This window comes from Ostrea edulis, chromosome 5 (assembly GCF_947568905.1).
Source record: "Ostrea edulis chromosome 5, xbOstEdul1.1, whole genome shotgun sequence".
Taxonomy (NCBI): Eukaryota; Metazoa; Mollusca; class Bivalvia; order Ostreida; family Ostreidae; genus Ostrea; species Ostrea edulis.
Window position 1 is genome coordinate 92,109,119 of NC_079168.1, and position 21,988 is coordinate 92,131,106.

A 21,988-nucleotide genomic window follows, 5' to 3' on the forward strand; every position below is an offset into this window, starting at 1 on the left:
GAATAGTGGGAGTTGCATATTCAGGTATGCTTTGTAAATGCAGTTTTGATATAGTAATTTTTTTTATATGAGTTTCTCTTGCAATCAAATGTACATACTTTATAGGTTATTAATTGAATATCGGGGGAAATATACTCCCCTTAGGCTATGTTTTCGCCCAGTAAAGTGCAAGGTCCGCTCTCACAAATCTTGTATAAAAATTAGTTTTGATGTTCACAATGCTTTGATTCTGTAAAAATTTAAATGTGCTACACGTCATTTTCCTCTCAGTGAGGAATGATCTGCATTCATATCAAGTTTAATGGGGAAAAAATGACATACTACTAAGTCACATTGCCTATTCAGTAGGTGTTCCTAGTACTTTATTCCTGTTCAGGTTCTGAATTAATGATATAATAGATATTTATACGTCAGTTTTATAATTACTGATACGAGCAATATAATTATAGCTAATGGCAAATGATGTTCAAGTTTTTGTACAACTGGGGACTGACTTGAAAAAATAATAATGAATTGTATAATGTATAATAATGTATTGTATCAACAAGTTGATGGTAGAAAGGTTTAGACAAACTTGATTAAAGTCAGCATTTAGCAAATTCTATGGTCGTTTTAACGATCTAGTTTGCCAATTCAACCTATCATTGGGTCAAATGCTCTCTGACGTGTTTCATACCGATTGTTAGGCCGTTCTTGGCACACTGATTTTGATTACGAATAACTCCGTTTACCCGATCAGGATATAGGGCTAACGGCGGGTGTGAGGGGTCAACAGGGGATGCTTACTCCTCCTAGGCACCTGATCCCACCTCTGGTATATCCAGGGCTCTGTGTTTGCCCAAGTTTATATTTTGTATTGTTTATAGGAGTTATGAGATTGATCACTGTTCGTTATCTTCACCTTTCACTTTAAAATCAGACACGTGGTAACTCTTTTCAGGTATCTATTTGAGCACTTCCTTGGCTTCTGTGATATCGGGAGCCGCAACCTGTTACATCAGCTGGCACGCAGGGCTCATCATCTACGGTAATACATTGATGTTCATCATTGAGTTTGGCTACCGGTAACTGACTGAGCTCTAGAGGTCAATGTATATATATATATATATATATATATATATATATATATATATATATATTCTGAATTTTCTTTAATATATATATATATATATCCTTATCCTTGGACGAATTCGGCTCCACTTGTTGGGCACGCTGTTTTTGGCTATATTTAGCTCCAAAACTTCATAGTTATTTTGGATTTCAAACATTTCGGTTGAGCATCACTGAAGAGACATTATTTGTCGAAATGCGCATCTGGTGCATCAAAATTGGTACCGTATACGTTTTACATTTAAGAAAATTCAGAACGCCGAAAATAACTCCAATGGTTTCATTGGTTATGACAATTGCAGAGATTTTTTGAATGAGGACCCCACGAAATCAGTGTAAAAATGATTTTAAAAGAACAAATCAAGACTTATAGAATGGACCACGACAGTACATGTGAAATACTGTTTTGGAAGAAGTCTTGCAGATTAACAGCGATAGCTGTCTGATACACGTATTCTAACTGCATTTCATTAGATATTCAGTCACGCCAGTTATACCATCATCATAACGATGTTTTATTATGGCATTGCTTTTATTGGGATCCGCCTACCGGTAGACTTGTTCATTGTTGTTCGATACTCTACCACAATAAAACTTTTGCCAGTTTGCCAGTATTCCTGCGAGAGCAAAAGCGCCATTGCATTAAGCTTGAAGAACTCTTACCTCCTCGGCAAGGATTAGGTTCTCAGAATCTGTGTGAAAATCTTAAAGTCCAGTTACACATTGCCAGTTGATTATTCTGTCAATTTATTTTATAACATTTCAAAACTTAAACCCATCTCATTCATAAACACAACTATTAAGGTGCTTCTGTGACGTCTTTGGACTTTAAAAATTATTACATTTATTAAACTTTGTGTATGATAGAAATGTATTTTTTTATAGGAATTTTCTTCACTGGGTACAATAAAATAAATCTAGAAAATGATTTGATTCTGATATTTCTATTAATAATCAATTTATTCATATTAAGATATGCTGTCAAGGGCAATAACTCATGTGCTGGTATTTCCTCTATTGTATGTCTATTATATAACGATTATCCCGATATAAGCGGAAACACCACGATGATCCTCAATTGCAATTAGATGGAACTCGAATTAAAGTTGTAAAAGAGTTTAAGTTCTTAGGAGTCATTTTTGATAATAAACTTTATTTTATTCCTCATGTCCAGGGCTCCGTGTTTGCCCAACTATCTATTTTGTATTGCTTTTAGGAGTTATGAGATTGATCATTGTTCGTTATCTTCACCTTTCATAGCAATGTTCAAACAGAAATGTGCAAAAGCTCTTGATATAATTAAAGTTGTTGCAAACACAAAATGGGGAGCAGATAAAAATAGTCTTCTACATCTGTATCGCTCTCTAATCCGATGTAAACTAGACTACGGCTGTATAGTATATAGTACTGCAACAACATCCTATATTAAAGCCCTCGATGCAATTCACCATCAAGGACTTCGATTGTGCACAGGAGCTTTCCGAACCTCTCCTGTAGATAATTTATATGTTGAGGCCAACGAACCACCTCTCGATCTACGTAGAAGAAAACTTACCTTACAATATATTGTTAAATTAAAAGCTAACATTGACAATCCTGCATTTAACGGCGTTTTCCATCCGCAGTTTGAACATTTATATGACAAAAACAAGAAGTGTATAAAATCAATTGGTCTACGAGTTAAAAACATATACATGATTCTAACTTACCTTTGGACATCGTAAAACCCTCATCACCTTCTGAAATACCACCATGGAAATTACTAAAACCCAAAGTAGACACATCACTTTCTGAATATAAAAAATCTGAAACAAAAATCGCCAATTTCAAGCAAAAATTATCCGAAATAAAACAATCTAAACATACTACAATTGATATATATATAAACAGATGGTTCAAAAGACCAAAATAAAGTCGCTGCTGCTGCAGTAATCACAAACGACGTTTTCTTTGCACGACTTCCAAATGCAGCAACAATTTATACTGCCGAAGCAAAGGCTATTCAGCTTACGTTTGAATACTTAAAAACATTTTACTATATTCTCATACTCCCTATCATGTCTACAGTCAATAAACAACATGAATATTGATCATCCATATATTTTAGATATCTTACACTGGTACTATCTTTTAACTAAACAAGGTAAAATAGTTGAGTTCTGCTGGATCCCAGGTCACATTGGTATCCATGGCAACACCAAAGCAGACAAAGTGGCAAAAAATGCACTTCGAGATGATATTGTACACTTCAAAATTCCCTACACTGATTTTAAATATTTCATAAAACTATATTTAAATTATCTTTGGCAAATCTATTGGGATTTCTGTGACACAAGTAAACTTTATTCCATTCAAAACAAAGTAAACAAATCGTGTAACATCGTAATGAAACGCCAAGACGAAGTTATTATTTCGAGAATACGCTTTGGGCATTCAAAATTGACCCCTTCTTACCCACTAAACAGAGAACCACAGCCTGAATGCACATTGTGACTGTCCATTATCTATACATCACATTCTTTTAGAATGTAGTGATTTCACGCCCATACGAAATAGACTTTATAATAGTGTGCAATCAATGAAAGAACTTTCATTATATTATACAATATTTACAAGAATGCGACTTTTACAGAAAAATTTGAAAACTTTTATAATACAACTGTTTATATATACGAATTTTTTTTAAACCTGTTTATGTTGTTTTAACTTTTATGTCCGTCTGATGGGACGTTAAAGGGTGTCCCGTGTCAAGGATCACAACCCCCTTGGCACTCAAAAGATCGTTTCCCTGATGTACGAAAAAGAGTAGGCTCACTGGGGGCCGTCAGGGAAACTCAAAATTTTACAACCAAACATAATTCAATTAGTTAACTGCTTGAAATATTGCCAAAGCGGCGTAAAACATCAATAAATCCTGATATAGCTCAGTGGTAGAACGTTCGCTTTGTAACCGGGAGCTCGTGATTTCGGGCCCCACTCGTGTCATGGCCGCGTCAAAACCTAGGTTGTAAACATACGTAGTGATTGCTCATTCGCTTAACGCTCGGCATTTAGAAGCGAGAATCAAGGATCTTAAAAACGGAGGTCTCGTGTCGCGGCATCGTCGCTAGTCACGGTTACTAAGTCCGGTAGTACACATGTACCTACTCTACCTCAAACCGCATTGGACGTAGTGTAAATGGAGTCAGTAGGCGTGGCTTGCGACGATAATATCGCGGCAGGCGTTGGCATGTAAAACAACCCTCACCGCTATGACCATACATGCTAAGCATAGTACAAATACACCTAATAGCTGATAACGTCTCATAGTAATTTATATATATATATATTTCTTAAGATGCAGTATTTTGAAACTGTTACTATGTTAAGTTTTGTCATTTTAACCAGTTTTTATGTACTTTTTATTATACTGTTTCACGAAAATGTGCGATTTTCTGATGTTAACACATACAATTGTTTCTGTATGGATGAACCCGTAGTATATGAAAGACTTGGTACCTAAATCAAGTGCATTAGGAACTTACAACAATCTCGAGTTACAGAGACCGATTTTAAGATTTTGTGAAAACATGTTTTATTGTCCTCAAATTCTATTGAATATCTATCCAGTAAACAATAGCATTAGATGTAACAAGGAGTAATCAGTCGATTCATTCTAGACCCCCCCCCCCCCAAATGGAATATTTTTGAAAAGATTCAGCGAAAAATTACTCCTACGTGTTTCTTTCGCTGACCAGTATATATTTCCTTCACAGAAACAAGCAGTGTCAAACCCAGCTGACTTACTCCAACCCTACGCTGTCACAGCAGACGAGAACGTCTGTACCTTCTGACAATGTCCAAACTTTGACCACCTTTTCGAGTACACCTGTGAAACTGAAAACGAATTTCATCTGTACAAATTACATCATTTTAATGTGTTATGCACCACATTGCCTCTCGTTTTCGTTTTACGGTCATTAGCGGCACCTCCTGGATGCTTATAGTCCATTCGGACACTGGAGGTGGCCCTTTCCTATGGAGAGCCAAAGAGTTCAATATTCTATCTTTGTAATTATGTATTTGTTGTTACTAAATGCGCCATTGGTTCAATGTAAAATAGAAAAATGTTAATCGTTATCTTGACATTTGTAGTACATAACGGTATATTCGTTATTTGAATGGCGTAAGATGTAAAGGAATGTAATGTCTGTGTAGATGCGTAACAAGTGAATGCATTATTTATTCAATGTAAATTTGAAATTAGATCTTCGTCATCCGTATTTGAGCATTTGCACATTGCAGTTGCGAGTTACAGTAAAAAAAATTGATAATCCGTCCGATGATAGTTCGACATTCGAATTTGCTCATTCGTTTACTGAATTTCAACATTTGTTCGTTGTTTTACCATTATGACGACAGAGGGCGCGCGCTACATCGAATCTTTTGGGAAACAGACTATAGAATCATATTGGAGGATCAGTTTATGTGACATTCCCTCGGAGCTATTATTTTCCCGGCCTTTCGAAGTCCGAGGTAAATTATTTTATTTTGTACAAGGAAGATATTTTGATAAGCAAATTCATACCATATTTTTACTATGAGTTTCATTCCTTCTGTTTATCATAAGTAGAGTTTCTCCTCCTTCGATGTACTGATTAATAGAAAAATTCGATTATCTAATCGAAATGGCCCCCGATTATAGATAATCTATTAAAATTTTTGATAATCGATTAATCAAAATATAACTTAAAGTAATTTATTCTCATGCTTTCTTGATTTATTTTCTGTGAATATAACTAATTCATAAGTATTAATTTGATAAATGAATCCAATGATAAAAAATACATCAAAATGCATTTCAGAAATCACCCCAAATTTTTTACCAATTCATTCTTCATTCAATAATAAACAAATTGAATACATGAAATTAATCGATTATTAATCAATTATAGTGTGTCCGATTATACTGATAATCAATTATGAAAAAATATTCCGATGGTTCATCGCTACGACTGTTTAAAAGGTTGAACACAATTCCCTAACAGGGCAATTGTTACACTAAAAATGGAATTGTTACTCTTTTTTAGTGTAATTAATTGTATCATTGGGATTTTCAGTTGTTTCCCCTCTATTCTCGTGTTTGCTTTGAGTAAAAAATTAAGTGCAAGAATACTTCTACATTCTCTAAATATTTAGAGTCTAGGAAGCGTATATTTACATATATGTACAAGGACTCTATATGTGGCCAACAAGGTTTATAAATAACCTCTAACAGCTAGACTATGAAATAAAAAGATGTTTCTTTCTCGGCTTTAAACAGACAAAATGAGTGGTTTACAATAAAGAGGCTTGACAGAGGACAATTGGAACAATTTTTTGACAAGAGAAAAGTATCTCAAATTAAACTATATCAAAATACCCCCGGTAATGTTGATTAATGATACATTTTTAACAAAAATAGGAGTTTTGAAATTGGGGTGTCTGAAATTGAGTTAGCTATCTTGTGGAGAGAAAAAGAAGGGGGTGATCAGATACGAAACAAGTGCTTGTGGAAATAATGTAAAATTCAAATCTAGGCCATGGCTCAGGCTACTGGTTTTATGGCCTGGCCTAGTAAAAGTTATGGAAAAATAGCCCGACTGGTCTATTACATAAAAACTTTAAATATGTTACATTCAAAGTTGGCTGTCATATAATGAAAACAACTAGTAAATGATAACTGATTCACTTCGTTTACAAATATAAAGCCCATAGGCATCGGAACCGGGGGGGGGGGGGGGCTAGGGAGGGGCTTACCCCCCCCCCCCCCCCCCACACACACACTTTTTTTGCAAAGATAGACATAATAGACATAATAACCCCCCCCCCCAAACGACGTAGAAACTTTTTTGTTGGTTTAACCCCCCCCCCCCCTTTTCCGACGCCTATGAAACCAGAATAGTTTTTGCGTGTTCTAGAATTCTTACCCAATGTACATATTAACTATTTGATATTGTGAATTACGTATTTCAGTGACAGCAATGCAAAAATGGTGGGGAAGGGGCGCGAAAACGAAAATCAATCCCAATCAAAGCAAATATGTACAAGAGTTTTTGGTCTCGCACAAATAAATGTAACGTCCCTGGTGGTATATGGTTACTAAATGGCATACACTGTTTGTATAAAGTAAACTCATGGAAAAAATCAGTCCAGTCATCTATATTGATACTTACAATAATGTTCTACATCAAGACTCTGATCAAACTACTTCAGCAGCACATTTTCAACGACTTTTAGCGCCAACTAGTTAATGTTGAGTGTGCTAGACCGAGTGTTAACTGGTCCTCCTATATGATTCTATAGTCTGTTTCCCAAAAGATACGATGTAGCGCGCCCTCTGTCGTCATAATGGAAGAACAATTTACAAATGTTGAATTGCGTAAATGCGAATGTCGAACTAATATCGGACGGATTACCAAAACACATTTACCACAACTCGCATAGGCTTAACAAACAACAATGTGCAAATGCTCAACTACGGAAGACGAAGATCCAATTTCAAATTTACATTAAATAAATAATACATTCACTTGTTACGCATCTACACAAACATATATTCCATTTACATCTTACACAATTCAAATGACGAATATACCGTTATGCACTACAAATGTCAAGATAACGATTAACATTTTTCTATTTACATTGAACCGATGGCGCATTTAGGAACAACAAATACATAATTACAAAGATAGAATATTGAACCCTTTGGCTTTCCATATTTCCACGTCCATTATATACATTCACTCGCGATTTCCTGTGTACCACTGATGATGAGAAGCAGCAATTCATGTAACCTGTCTATAGCCATTAATCTAAAATATTCTTCTAGTCTCGTACAAAATATCGTAAGTTGAAACTTGGACTTAAGTCTGAGATTTTATTCAAATTTTGACTGCTCAGATAAAAGAAAACTCAAACTTGAGTAAGAATTTTTTTTATCGAGAAACCCAAGCCTGAGTCTGTACAACGCATCTCAGACTTACCATCAGTCCTTCGTGAAATATCTTCAGATTTTTCTGTGTTGATGTGATTTCGCTTTCGCATACATTTAGTAGACGTTTTCTGTTGTCAGTATCTGACCTGATATCTGATATCCTGAAATAAGTTCTCTGCTGAACGCGTCATCACAAAGTGACGTTTGAAATCACTCTTAAATCCCAATACAAATAGTATTTACACATTAATCAGAAAATTAGTAAATTTTAAAAGGTCATGAAATCTCATATGTTATAATGGAAAAAATTCGGAATTATTTTTGCACAATACTATCCACGTGATTACCACCTACAGGTAGCCTAGCTGTTCTATGGTCAGTTGTTTGGATTTGTATGGTATACGACAGCCCAAATGTCCATCCATCACTTTGCGAAAAAGAAAGGATAATCTTTGAGAAAGACGGTTCAAATATCCTTTTATCGTCTGCAAGAATGGTATGTATTTTTATTAAGTGTTAAAGTGAATTATCATATTTCTGGAAGTGCATAAATTATTTCGAGATATGAATCTATCCTATATTTCTTCTAAAATACTTTCAAAGGCAGAAAAGATTCCATGGAAAGGGATATTGACATCAGTTCCGGTATGGGCTTTATTCCTGATTAATTTCACGAGATCCTGGGTGTTTGCCATGATGATTACCGAGATACCCCAGTATTTTGCAGATGTTTTCACTCTTAATGTAGCAACTGTAAGTAATCAATTTTACAAACTAATAAAGGGAAAGACAACCCTAACCACAGTGTTGCTTTTATGACTAGAGTATTACTTACTGATATCTTAAACATCAGTCTTTAACAACAAAAATCCTTGCTTAACGATTAAATCATTATTAATCCATTAATCCATCATATATTTTAAATTACTCACCGCTAAGAGAGTGGCCATTGAAGTTTAATTTATGACGTCACACCGTCTATTCCGGTTTATTTCATCAGCAGCACTGTAAATATGACAAGTCACGAACAGTTAAATTTGCAGCCGTATAGATTTGAGCCCGTTCTTCGCAAGAAGACATTAAGAAAATAAGACGTTCAGTCGAGTCGCAGATCAGGCAGACGGTACACGTTTCTTCATATAAATGTTTCGAAGCTCAACTTGTCATAACGCAAATGATGGATCCACAGTTTACATAATCTTTTAAACGACTTGGTTGGGTCAGGAATTTCGAAAAAAACCAAACTTTTTTCACATCACCCCTTCGCATTAGTGTAATTAACTGACTGACAGGAAGGCATCAACTTATATTCGTAAAATCTACCACACGCAGATCTTTGATGGTCTTAGAATCTCATCAAAACCGGAACAGACGATGTGACGTCAAAATTATTGATTTTTGTGGTTTTAAATACAAAAGAGTTCTACAACATGGCAGCCTCTATAGATAGCGGAAATTTCAACTTTTAACGTTTTCAAATTAGTACGGAAGCTTATCTAAGCCGTATATCAACAATATACATATAGTATGACAAATTTTTATCATATAATTAATCCTATCATTTCTCCAGTAAATGTTCTTGAGTTGCCTTCCCCTTTAATAACTCATGATGAATGCTATCCAAGTTTTTGAATTTGTGTCTAATCCTTTTGATGTTTTAGTGTCATGAAATGTATTCAATTCATTTCAATGCATGAGATTCCTTCACATGCATGTGCTCGTTACAACTGTAAAATTTATTGTGTGGACGTTTTAAACGCAATGCAACAAAAGTATGATGGTATCAATTCTTTTCCCCCTTAGATTGGATTCCTGACGTCCTTTCCTCCAATTGTGATGAGTGTTTCAGTTATACTAGGCGGTATAATGGTTGACAAATTAATCAAAGAGGAGAAAGTCTCGGTCACTGCTGGTCGCAAAATGTCCATAATTTTAGGTACCACATATTTCGAATGAAGTAAAATTAACCATGTAACTTGATAACTACAGTGTCTTTAAAATGAAAATACAATTTAGGTTTTGGTTCAGAGGCCGTGTGTGTTTTAGCATTGGGGTTCCTTAGAAATTACTTTGCGGCGGCCGTCCTCATCATTATAGCAGAGGGATTAGCGGGACTTTCAAGTGCAGGTACGTTGGGTTGAATTACGTACAGGAATTGTGTAGGCTTTTTAGCTCACCTGAGTTAAAAGCTCAAGTGAGCTTTTCTGATCACCCGTAGTCCGGCGTCCGTCCGTCTGTAAACTTTAAACATGTTTGACTTCTTCTCAAAAACCACTGGGCCAATTTCAACCGAAGTTGGCACAAAGCATCTTTAGGTAAAGGGAATTCTAAACTGTTAAAATAAAGGGCCAGGCCATCTTCCAAGGGGAGGTAATCAAGAAAAGATAAAAATAGAGTAGGGTCATTAAAAAATCTTTTTCTCAAGAACCACTGGGCCAGAAAAGATGAAATTTATAGATAAGCTTTATTAGGTAGTGCAGATTCTAAATTGTTAACATCATGGGCCCCTGGGGTAGGATGGGACCACAAGGGGGATCAAAGTTTTACATCCAAATACATGTATAGGGAAAATCTTTAAAAACCTTCTTCTCAAGAACCATTGGGCCAAAGAAGTTGACATTTACTTGAAAGCTTTCTGACATAGTGTAGATTCAAGTTTACAAAAATCATGGCCTCCAGGAGTAGGTTGGGACCATAATAGGGACTAAGGTTTTACATGCAAATATATATGGAAAGTCTTCAGATATGGGCTCAGGTGAGCGATGTGGCCCATGGGCCTCTTGTTTGGATGACTGATCACTAGATAGGAATATTTGTGTTTTCCGTTTTTGTCTATAATGTCAAAAAGTATAGTCTTTAATTTATCGTGGGGAATGGTCGTGTAAAGTATTGAAAAGTCATACGTTCTGATGTTGTTGATTTGAGAAAAGTTTTCCGATTTCAAGTTTACTTTATAATTTTTTAGAATCCACATTTGATTTACACCACTTCTGGCATATGTAGTCGCACAGTAAGTTAGAAGTTTCTCCTTCACAGCTGTTAACATTTTTGTGAAGAGCAAAGATAGGGGCTTGGTAGAACACTTACTGGATCCAGCAATGTATCTTTGTTTGTAAGGATTTTTATGTAGTTTAGGAATCCAGTAAAGGTACGGTAACTCATATTCATCCGACCCATGGACTGGGATATTAAATGTGTCTAAAACTGAAGCATGGTTTTGAAGAATTTCACCTTTTGAAAGGACAGATGGAGAATACGATTACCAAACGTGGAACTAATGCCAAGTTCGTTTAAAATACAGTTGTGATAATGAGCCTTACAAGCTTTGTCAGCTGGAACCAAAACATATTCCCATTGTAACCTATCTAATTCTTTTATCACTTCTGGTTTACTAAACACAGAAAGATAAATGGTACGTACTTTTGCTTTAATATGTCTAATGTGGAATTTTAATATTCCTCTTATTTCTGACAATGTATCAAGATCTTTTTCATATTTAGCCCATCGTCTGGCTTAATCTTCGACAGAATTCATAATAGAGATGAAGTTCTGTCGCCAATTGAAAGACGGAGGTTCTCTGTATTTAGGACCTTTTAGAATAAGTGATTTTAGGACCTCATTTTCAACTATATCAAGATCACCAGTAATGACATGTCCAGCTGGACTATAGTTGAAAGATTAAGAACAAGAATACAAAGGTGGATTAAGTAGCATAAGATGGTCTATATCTAGGCACTGTAAAGTTTGTTAATAATTTAAAAAATTGGATGCAAAAGTAGAAGTATACGAGGGCTGTTCGATATGTAATGTGTATTGTACGATATCTCAAAAACATTCGACTCAAATAGTGAAATGAACATTACATCCCTTCAAAGTATTCTCTGCGGTTTGAAATACATAATTTCAATCTCTGAATCCATTTCTGAAATGTGTCATGGTACGCTGATTTAGGTAGATATGTGAGACACTGACTGATGGCTGAGCTAGGGGCTTGCCAGGACTTGTAACGACGACCAGATAAGAACTTTTTAAGTTTTAGAAAAAGGAAAAAGTCGCATGGGGCTAAATCTGGAGAGTATGGTGGGTGTGGCAAGACGGTAACCTTCTCCGACTTCAAAAATTGCTTCACAAGCTCAGATGTATGTGATGGAGTATTATCATGAAGTAGACGAACATGCCTAAATCCTGACACATGGCGTCGTTTATGATAATATTTATTGAGCTTTTTTAGTATAACATCTCGGTAATACCGACATGTAACACCTTTGCCTTTCGGCACCGGGATTTGGACGGCTATACCATCACATGAGAAGAAAATGCAATAAAGAACCTTATTTGTGCTTATGGTTCTTTTGGCAACTACAGGCCTTCTACCGTGTTTAGTTAGCCATATTTTGTTTCCAATTGTTCTTACTGGTTCGAAATAGTGAACCCATGTTTCATCACCAGTAACAATGTTTTCAAATTGTCTGATTGAATTTGGGAAACATTTTGAGCAATTGCTTAGCGGTTTGTACTCGTTCCCGTTTTTGATCATCTGCCAATATATTCGGTATCCATCTGGCAGAAATATTTCGTACCTTCAATATACGATTCAAAATGAAATGCACCTGCGATAGCGATATGCCAACAGCTTTGGCAATATCACGAATCGTGTATCTGCCATCACTTTCAATTATTTCCCTGATTTTTGAGACATTTGCCTTGCCTGTTACAGTCACAGGTCGGCCAGATTTTGCTACATCTTTGACAGACTCTTGTGCCAGTCAGGAATTTCTTTCTCCACCTACGAACTGTCTAATAAGATACCTTATCAGACCCATAAACTTCCCCCAATTCAGTAAAAATCTGCATTACCGAATGGCTGAGTTTTGTGGAAATTTTTATAATTATACACTGTAAGCTCTAATGTCTTCAACATTCTCAACCCGTTTCCCAACCATTTTTACAACAGTGGTCAACGACTGGCTCTATTGAAATGGCTATAATTTTAAAACTATGTGGATCTGAAGGCTCGTGTTTATACCGTTGGAAAGGTATTGAATAGAGCTATTCAAGAGTATCATCATCCAGGAAATCGTGCAAAGCGTTATCGTGCTGTGGTACAAAACACAGTAGATATCGAACAACCCTCGTATTTGTAAGAAATACTGAGTGTAGACTTGAACTTGAAATAAGTTGGAACACACGACTGAACTCTTATGACGAATAATGTTGCTTATGTTGATGGCATCTATTCCTTTGTTATCTAATTAAAAGAGTAATTGATTTATAGGATTTAAAGTAAACCCGGTAGACTTGGCCCCACAGTATTCCAGCATTCTGACGGGAGTAGTGAGATCCGGAGTGTTAGGGGCCACTGTCAGCACGGCCCTGGCTGGATCCCTCAGACAGGAGGTAAGGGGAACTAATATAGAAATACTTGTGATAAGTAAAGCAGTAAAACTTAGATACATGTACTATTCCAGTATAGAATTTTACAACGAACTTAAAAATTACATAGCCTGCCTCAAACACTAAACAGAAGGTAACATTTTAAATCAGTTTAGTACAATTGTTTTGTAATCTAATGAACTGAGGTTAATAAACATGAAGAAAATCTTTCATATGTCACGTCATAATACAATGACGCAAAATCACTTCAAGCGTAAATATTTATGGAATAAAAGTAATATGTTGTACGGCGTGACCGTGTTTGGGGGCTAAAGGAAAAGTATTGGCATTATTATCCAGATCCATAACAGGACAAAAATATCCCGAAGTTAGCACCTAACGTGTACGGACAGAGCTCAATCCAAGCTAACTTTGGACATTTTTGATCTGCCTATTCATTGAACGCGGGAAACTCTATGCAACTGATGTAAACAGTGCATTGTGACGTCATATTCAGCGTCGGTGTTTAGCAAATTCACAAACATAGGAGACATGGTACAATCGCTTTAATCGAGGAGTGATTATATATGATAAAGAAAATAAGATTTACATGCTTTTACGGATGCTATGTAACATCTCAGAACGACGTGAACTTGGTTACACGAGATTCAAACGTGTCCACGCGCTAGTATTCGAATCGACGCCATTGGAACCAAAATTTTCAAGTTCCATAGGTATGATTAAATTTTTCATTAGTTTAGCTTCGCCTGCTAATAATTATTAAGGGTCCCACCTATACGTCCGAGCTCTATAGTGATCAACCAATGCGTGCGTTAAACTGGTTCACCGGTGATAGGTGCTACAAACAAGCAACGAGTTAGCGGAACTTTAGTGAGCCCAAATGTGCCGATTTCATTGGTCAGTTGATTTTTATATCCCACTAGAAAGATTTCGAATGGTAGACGCTACCATGTACAATCGGAACTCCTCGAATGTCTCGCGCACTAGTCTCGTGCAACCAGACACTCGGCTGCCCCCGTAAATCTCTGCTGAAACGGGAAAAGTAAATTGTAAAAAGGGGAGATACCAGGGCCCCTGCCCACCCCAACCTCCAATGCAACATGCGTAGTATAACATTTAAAAAAAAGAGAGAAGATTTCTTCAGTAGAATACAAGTACATAAGAACTATGATTTAATTTCAGATGTTTCATTTTTGTAAATGTAATTAATAATTATCGAAAACACAGCAAATTTCATATTCAATTCCTAGAAAATCAAATAGCAAAATAACGGGAAAATCTGTATTTTGTCGTCTTTTCGTTATTTCGAGGCGAAAATCGCTAATTGTCGTTTTGTCGACTTTTCGTGTTGTCGTCTTTTCGCCTTGAAAGACGACAAAACGCCAAGCATAAAGACGACAAATGAGGTCACTAATTTGCGGGTTTTGTTTGTCGTCTTTTCGCCTGTAATTTGTTGTCTTTTCGACTTTTCGTTATTTCGAGGCGAAAAGTTGCTAATTATCGTTTTGTCCTGTTTTCGTTTTGTCGTCTTTTCGAGGCGAAAAGACGACAAAACGCCAAGCAAAAAGACGACAAATGAGGTCGCTTAGCGGGTTTTGTTTGTCGTCTTTTCGCTTGTAATTTGTCTTTTCGTTTTGTCGTCTTTTCGACTTTTCGTTACTTCGAGGCGAAAAGTCGCTAATTATCGTTTTGTCCTGTTTTCGTTTTGTCGTCTTTTCGCCTCGAAAGACAACAAAACGCCAAGCGAAAAGACGACAAATTAGGTCGGTAATTTGCCATCTTTTCGCCTACATTTTGTCGACTTTTCGTTTTATCGTCTTTTCGAAAAGTCGCTAATTTTCGTTTTGTCGTCTTTTCGAGGCGACAAATTGTAAAGTGGCACAAATCAACCACCATTACATCAATGAGTTACAGATCCAGTTTTAGTTTGGCCTTTCTTCACTTTTTTCTTAAAGAGTTATGGTCCCTATAGACCTTGAACTTAGCAAATTCTTATACATGTACATGTATTTGACAGATTTCCGGACTTTTTTGGGCTTACAGGTCAGCCATTGATTAAAAAATTCATTTTTATACCCCCGTAACAAGTTGTGGGGGGGGGGGGGTATACTGGAATCGGGTTGTCCGTCTGTCTGTCCGTCCGTCCGTCCGTCTGTAGACGCAATGGTTTCCGGGCTCTAAACCATTATCCTTTCCACCTACAGTCACCATATCATACATATGGACTACCCATGGGATGAAGATGTTCCCTATCGATTTTGGGGTCCAAAGGTCAAGCGCACTGGACATCGAAGTAGCAATATGGTTTCCGGGCTCTAAAGCGTTATCCTTTCCACCTACAGTCACCATATCATACATATGGACTACCCATGGGATGAAGATGTTTCCTATCGATTTTGGGGTCAAAAGGTCAAAGGTCAAGCGCACTGGACATCGAAGTAGTAATATGGTTTCCGGGCTCTAAAGCGTTATCCTTTCCACCTACAGTCACCATATCATACATATGGACTACCCATGGGATGAAGATGTTTCCTATCGATTTTGGGGTCAAAAGGTCAAAGGTCAAGCGCACTGGAGATCGAAGTAGCAATATGGTTTCCGGGCTCTAAAGCGTTATCCTTTCCACCTACAGTCACCATATCATACATATGGACTACCCATGGGATGAAGATGTTCCCTATCGATTTTGGGGTCAAAAGGTCAAAGGTCACGCGCACTGGACATCAAAGTAGCAATATGGTTTCCATTTAAATTCTTTAACGACTTTTTTCATCGCATGGAGATGCTGTGTTCCTAAATACCTTTTGGATCATAATACTGAAGTTTTACCTATTACCAACACCTTTTGGGAGATTGGGGTAAGCGGGGGGTATTCTTAGTGAGCATTGCTCACAGTACCTCTTGTTTGAAAGAGTTATGGATCTTGAACTGAGCAGATTATGCCGCAAAGCAGGGTCCTTTTGTGATCTTTCCATCACAATAATATCTAGTTTTTACTCTTTTATACGATATAAAGTAAGTTGGAGCAGTTTATGCGAAGCGGTTTATAAAATAGTGTAAACTGTCGCAACTTACTTTTTCGTATAAAGTAGTAACAAAATGGAAACGGAGGAGACAAATGCATTGTAACGTAAATTTTAGGATTTCATGGCGGGACTTAACGGCAACTTTGTCTACGATATAAAGAATGTTGATGAAGTCAAATGAACCATTTTACAAGTGGCATTAAATTATTTCGTAACGTGTTTCATAAAACAAACCTCAACGAAATAAATAATCGCATCAGAATGGGAAACTATCCAGCACTATAAAGCTACTCCCTAGTCGTATTCATAACAATACAACTATCTCCATAACAAGTACAATGTAGTACATTTTCATTACACAGTCATAAATACAACATGAGTGATACGAGTGACGTCACAGTAGCCATATCTTGTCCGGGCATTATTGAATATGATTGATTTGAATTTTTGCATATACATGTATTTTGAACTTTTCAAGTTTTATATTTTCATTGAAGATGTTTCTAATATAAAATACTGACACAACATTTATTATGGCATTTTCTTCGGCTTGTTATATTTTTTGTGTATCTTATTACTAGATGACTCTTTCCATATTACTTTCAACATGGTTCAGGTTGATAAAGAATAGGATACGATATATGTTATTTTCTATCGTAATATAACAACATCCGAATCAATCTTTTATCTGACCCGAGCTGAACGTTCAAGTGGTCAAATTTGTTGAATTTGTTATATAAAATTTGTTTTAACGAATTAAAGAACATGACCCACGAACCATGAAAAATGGCCTAGCCTGGGATATTGATAATTTCCGTATATAGGCTCTCTAGAAATGTTTTTCTTTTTCCCATATCTTTTATACTTTTCTCTTACTATGACGTTTAATATCAGGCTATTGAATGTTTAAAAAAATGCCATTTCGGGATACATATCACAACAATAGCCTCCAATACCATGTACAGTGTTCGTGAACCTATAGATTAATAAATATATCAAGTTATGTGCACTCGAATGACTAAGTTGGCTTATTCAATTATCATAATAAGCATTAATTATAATATTTATGGCCAATTTTGAGAAATAGAAAATTAGAAATAAAACATTTTTGGAAACGACAATTTTAAAGCTGTGATTGTTCAATCTATTTTTAAACTATACTGATTTGATTTAATATAAACACGAACTTTAGAAATGGTTGTATCAAATTGTCACATTCGATATAAACGTTGATATCAAATTAGTACGGAAGCCCATTAAGGACCTATCAAAAATATATTTCTTATTTGGAATAACGAATTTCAGATTTTAATTCGTTATTTCAAACATTAAAATTAGTTATAACGGATTAAATTCGTTATAACAAATTTGTAAACTTCGTAATAACGGATTTCAAAATTTTTAAATAACGAATTCAATTTTAAATAACGAATTCCGAAATTCGTTATATCAAATTGCATAATTCGTTACAACAAATTTTTAGGTGAAGATTACGAACAATCATCAATCTCATAACTCCTTTAAAGAAAACAAAATTTAAGAGTTGGGCAAACACGGACCTTTGAATATACCACAGGTGGGATCAGGTGCCTGATCTTGCGCCATCTTCATCCGATTACATTTTATCAACCACTCGTTTTAACAAATTGCATTAATTTGTTTTAATGAATCAAAATCGAATTTAATGAATGGAAAAATCTATGATTTCAAATTATTTAATATATTCTTACTAATTCTGCAATTCGTTATCACGAATTATTTACTAATTTGATATTAACGATTCTATAAAACGTTATATCGAATTTGACAATTTGATATAAACATTTCTAAAATTCTTTTTTTCAAATTTAATTCGATTCGTTAAATATAGATTTTGAAATTTGTTACAACAGATTCAACAAATTTGTTATAACAAATTTAATCCGTTATAACGAATTTAAAAGTTTGAAATAACAAATTAAATCTGTATTCATCAATATTTTTGATAGGTCCTAAATGGGCTTCCGCAGTTATGAGATCGATCACTTGTTTGTTATTTTCACCTTTTCATCAGTACGTTAACGAATTTAATAAAATAAAAAAATAATAATAAAAAATACACTTATATAGCGCCTTATCTGAAAATACTCTAAAGCGCTGTACAACATACTAAAATTTACAATTGATAATTAAAAGAAAAACCATAGAATACATTTAATCCGTTATAACGAATTTCAAAGTTTGAAATAACGAATTAAAATCGATTGATTGATTTTATATTGCTGAACGTCCCTCTCGAGAATTTTTCACTCATATGGAGACGTCACCATTGCCGGTGAAGGGCTGCAAAATTGAGGTCTATGCTTGGTGCTTATGGTCTTTGAGCAGGGAGGGATCTTTATCGTGCCACACCTGCTGTGACACGGGACCTTGGGTTTTTGCGGTCTCATCCGAAGGACCGCCCCATTTAGTCGTTTCTTATGACAAGAAAGGGGTACTGAGTACCTATTATGACCTGGATCCCAACGGACCAATTAAAATCGAAATAACGAAATCTGAAATTGATATTTCAAATTAGAAATATATATTTGATAGGTCCTAAATGGGATTCCGTAGCTATGAGATTGATCACTGTTTGATATCTTTTCTTCCCATGAACCACAACGTCACTATGTCAAATTAATGTACATGTAGAAGAATTAGCATTTAATGTATATTTAAGTTTATTCATACCATGACCCCGGGGCCGTAAGAGATTAAGGGTTTACTACAAATATTTATGTATAGAATTTTTAAATAAAAAATCTTCTCCACAACCACAAAAGTGCAATTTCAATGTCATGTACTAATGCAGATTGAAACATGCTTACATCCTGACCCCTGGCCATAGGCGGGACTACATGTATCCCACCTCTGGTGTGTCCAGGGGTCCGTGTTTGCCCAACTCTCTACTTTGTATTGCTTTTAGGAGTTATGAGATTGATCACTATTTGTTATCTTCACCTTTCGTAAAATACAGGTTGCAAGTTTTACATAAGAATGTGTAGAGAAATTCTTTCAAAATTTTCCTCATGAAGCCCAAGGTACATTTTGTTAAATTGATATCCATGCATCGTTATGTAGTTTATATTAACGGCAAACTAACAACTCAACTTAAGGACAAACGGGACGAGTTCAGCTTCTCTATCGTGAACTTCCTATATTCATGTAGCAATATTACATTATCACCTACATATGGTGTTTATATCTCTCAACTGATTCGATACGCAAGAACTTATTTTGCGTATGATCAGTATTTAAATCGAGGCAAGCTACTGACAACAAGTTGATGGTGCAGGGGTTTCAACAATCTCGTTTAAAGTCAGCATTTCGCAAATTCTATGGTCGTTATAACGATCTGGTTTGCCAATACAACCTGTCATCGGGTCAAATACTGTCTGACGTGTTTCAAACCAATTATTAGGCCGTTTTTGGTTCACTGATTTTGATTGTGACTACAGATTACTCCTTTTACCTGATCAAGACATAGGGCTCACGGCGGGTGTGGCCGGTCAACAGGGGATGCTTACGTTTACTCCTCCTAGGCACCTGATCCCACCTCTGGTGTGTCCAGCGGTCCGTGTTTGCCAACTCCTTTATTGGAGTTATAAGATTGATCAGTGTTCGTTATCTTCACGTTTCATGAAAATATCCTCATGAGATATAAATTAAAGTTCGTTCACATCATAACCTCTGGGGTCAAATTTAATGTTATACATGGGAAATGGGAAGAGCGATGTGCCTCACGGATCTCTTTTATCTTTTAGAATGCACAGTCTTGGCAGAGGATTTTCTTGATTACTGGATCATTACATCTATGTTCCGTTACATTTTACTCTGTTTTTGGATCCGGACAACAGCAGAAATGGGCACAACCTGAATATATGACGTTAGTGACTTCAAAGGGTGAATCTGACGTCATATACGGATCTAACTCTATAACACTCAGCAAAAACAAAATGGATCTCAACGAAATTGTTTCTAACAATGAAGAGGAAAACCAGAAACGTAGCTTCGACAACCAATAATGATATCTTACTTACTATCACCCATTCGGAGCACCGTGCACAAATGAAATATCCGACTCAGGAGACACTATATATTTACTCGATAGGTATTTTTATTTTTCCGATTATGGAAGAAGGAGCATTGCAATTTCCTTCTAAAAATGTAATTGTGAAACTGGATTGCCATCAATGGAACCGGTACGTTTTTGTTTGTTAACAACGTTCACTTTTTAATTTGGAGACTAAACAGCTCTAACACTTTCTTCAAATTATTTTGTGATGTTGACTTTTCTTATATATCCTGGCCTACGGTACCTCTAAGTAAACACAACTGTTGTATTGAAGTTCGGCGTTTGGTTTGGAGAAAGTCGGTGGTGAAAAAGAAAGAATTGATTGCGCATGTTCATCAAGACGACAAGAGGGGCAACAACGATTAACTGGATGAAAATTACGAGTTATTGTCATTTGGCCATGAGACAGAACAAAAATGCCACACAAAATGTCATGGATTATCTTTACGAGATAAACATTATTATCACTTCTCCGCCTATATATCATTGTGCTGATGTATCAGTAGTGAAGTATTGTTATTTAAAGTTATAGATTTGTTTCAATCATGTACTGCAGCTAAAATGAAAGTACAGGATGATTATTGGTATACATGTACTGCTGCTAAAATGAAAGTACAGCATGATTACTGGTATACATGTACTGCTGCTAAAAATGAAAGTACAGGATGATTATTGGTATACATGTACTGCTGCTAAAATGAAAGTACAGCATGATTACTGGTATACATGTACTGCCGCTAAAATGAAAGTACAGCATGATTACTGGTATCCATGTACTGCCGCTAAAATGAAAGTACAGCATGATTACTGGTATCCATGTACTGCCTCTAAAATGAAAGTACAGCATGATTACTGGTATCCATGTACTGCCTCTAAAATGAAAGTACAGCATGATTACTGGTATACATGTACTGCCGCTAAAATGAAAGTACAGCATGATTACTGGTATACATGTACTGCCGCTAAAATGAAAGTACAGCATGATTACTGGTATACCTACATGTACTGCTGCTAAAAATGAAAGTACAACATAAAATGAATCGAGTTATAAAGAGAATACACTGACATTTTTACTCAAGGGACACTTAAATTTTTCCATATTCCGTATGTAATGTTTCTGTAATTTTATATATATATATATATATTTGTACGTATTAATAAAAATAGCAAATTGTCTTCTTCTGATTGTCGTTTTGATTTTACATACACTTACGTCTAATGTGTTTTCGTACTTTGAATGGATATTGCAGGTTTCAAAAGCTATTCCGAATATTTCAGCAAATTTAGCATGTGTTGTTCACCATCGGTGAGGTACATTCAAACGACAAACATGAATATTTACTTACGAATTTTCTCGACAGCATAGAGCAAACAAACAAGTGTGTTGGCAGTTTTTGTCATGCC

General features: G+C 35.8%; 1 protein-coding gene across 3 annotated transcripts in view; it reads left to right on the top strand.

Moving 5' to 3' along the window:
* LOC125649369 (vesicular glutamate transporter 3-like) overlaps nt 1–21,760 on the top strand; it is a 53,517-nt gene extending 31,757 nt beyond the window's left edge. For all 3 annotated transcript variants that reach the window (XM_048876866.2, XM_048876863.2, XM_048876865.2), the window contains exons 5-12: nt 1–24; nt 941–1,027; nt 8,425–8,564; nt 8,672–8,821; nt 9,872–10,004; nt 10,085–10,195; nt 13,344–13,465; nt 20,274–21,760. The exon at nt 1–24 is cut by the window's left edge and continues 64 nt beyond it. In XM_048876866.2, coding sequence (XP_048732823.2) covers nt 1–24; nt 941–1,027; nt 8,425–8,564; nt 8,672–8,821; nt 9,872–10,004; nt 10,085–10,195; nt 13,344–13,465; nt 20,274–20,534 — 1,028 coding nt within the window. In that variant the 3' untranslated portion in view covers nt 20,535–21,760. The remainder of the gene's footprint in view (nt 25–940; nt 1,028–8,424; nt 8,565–8,671; nt 8,822–9,871; nt 10,005–10,084; nt 10,196–13,343; nt 13,466–20,273) is intronic.
* The last annotated feature ends 228 nt before the right edge of the window (nt 21,761–21,988 follow it).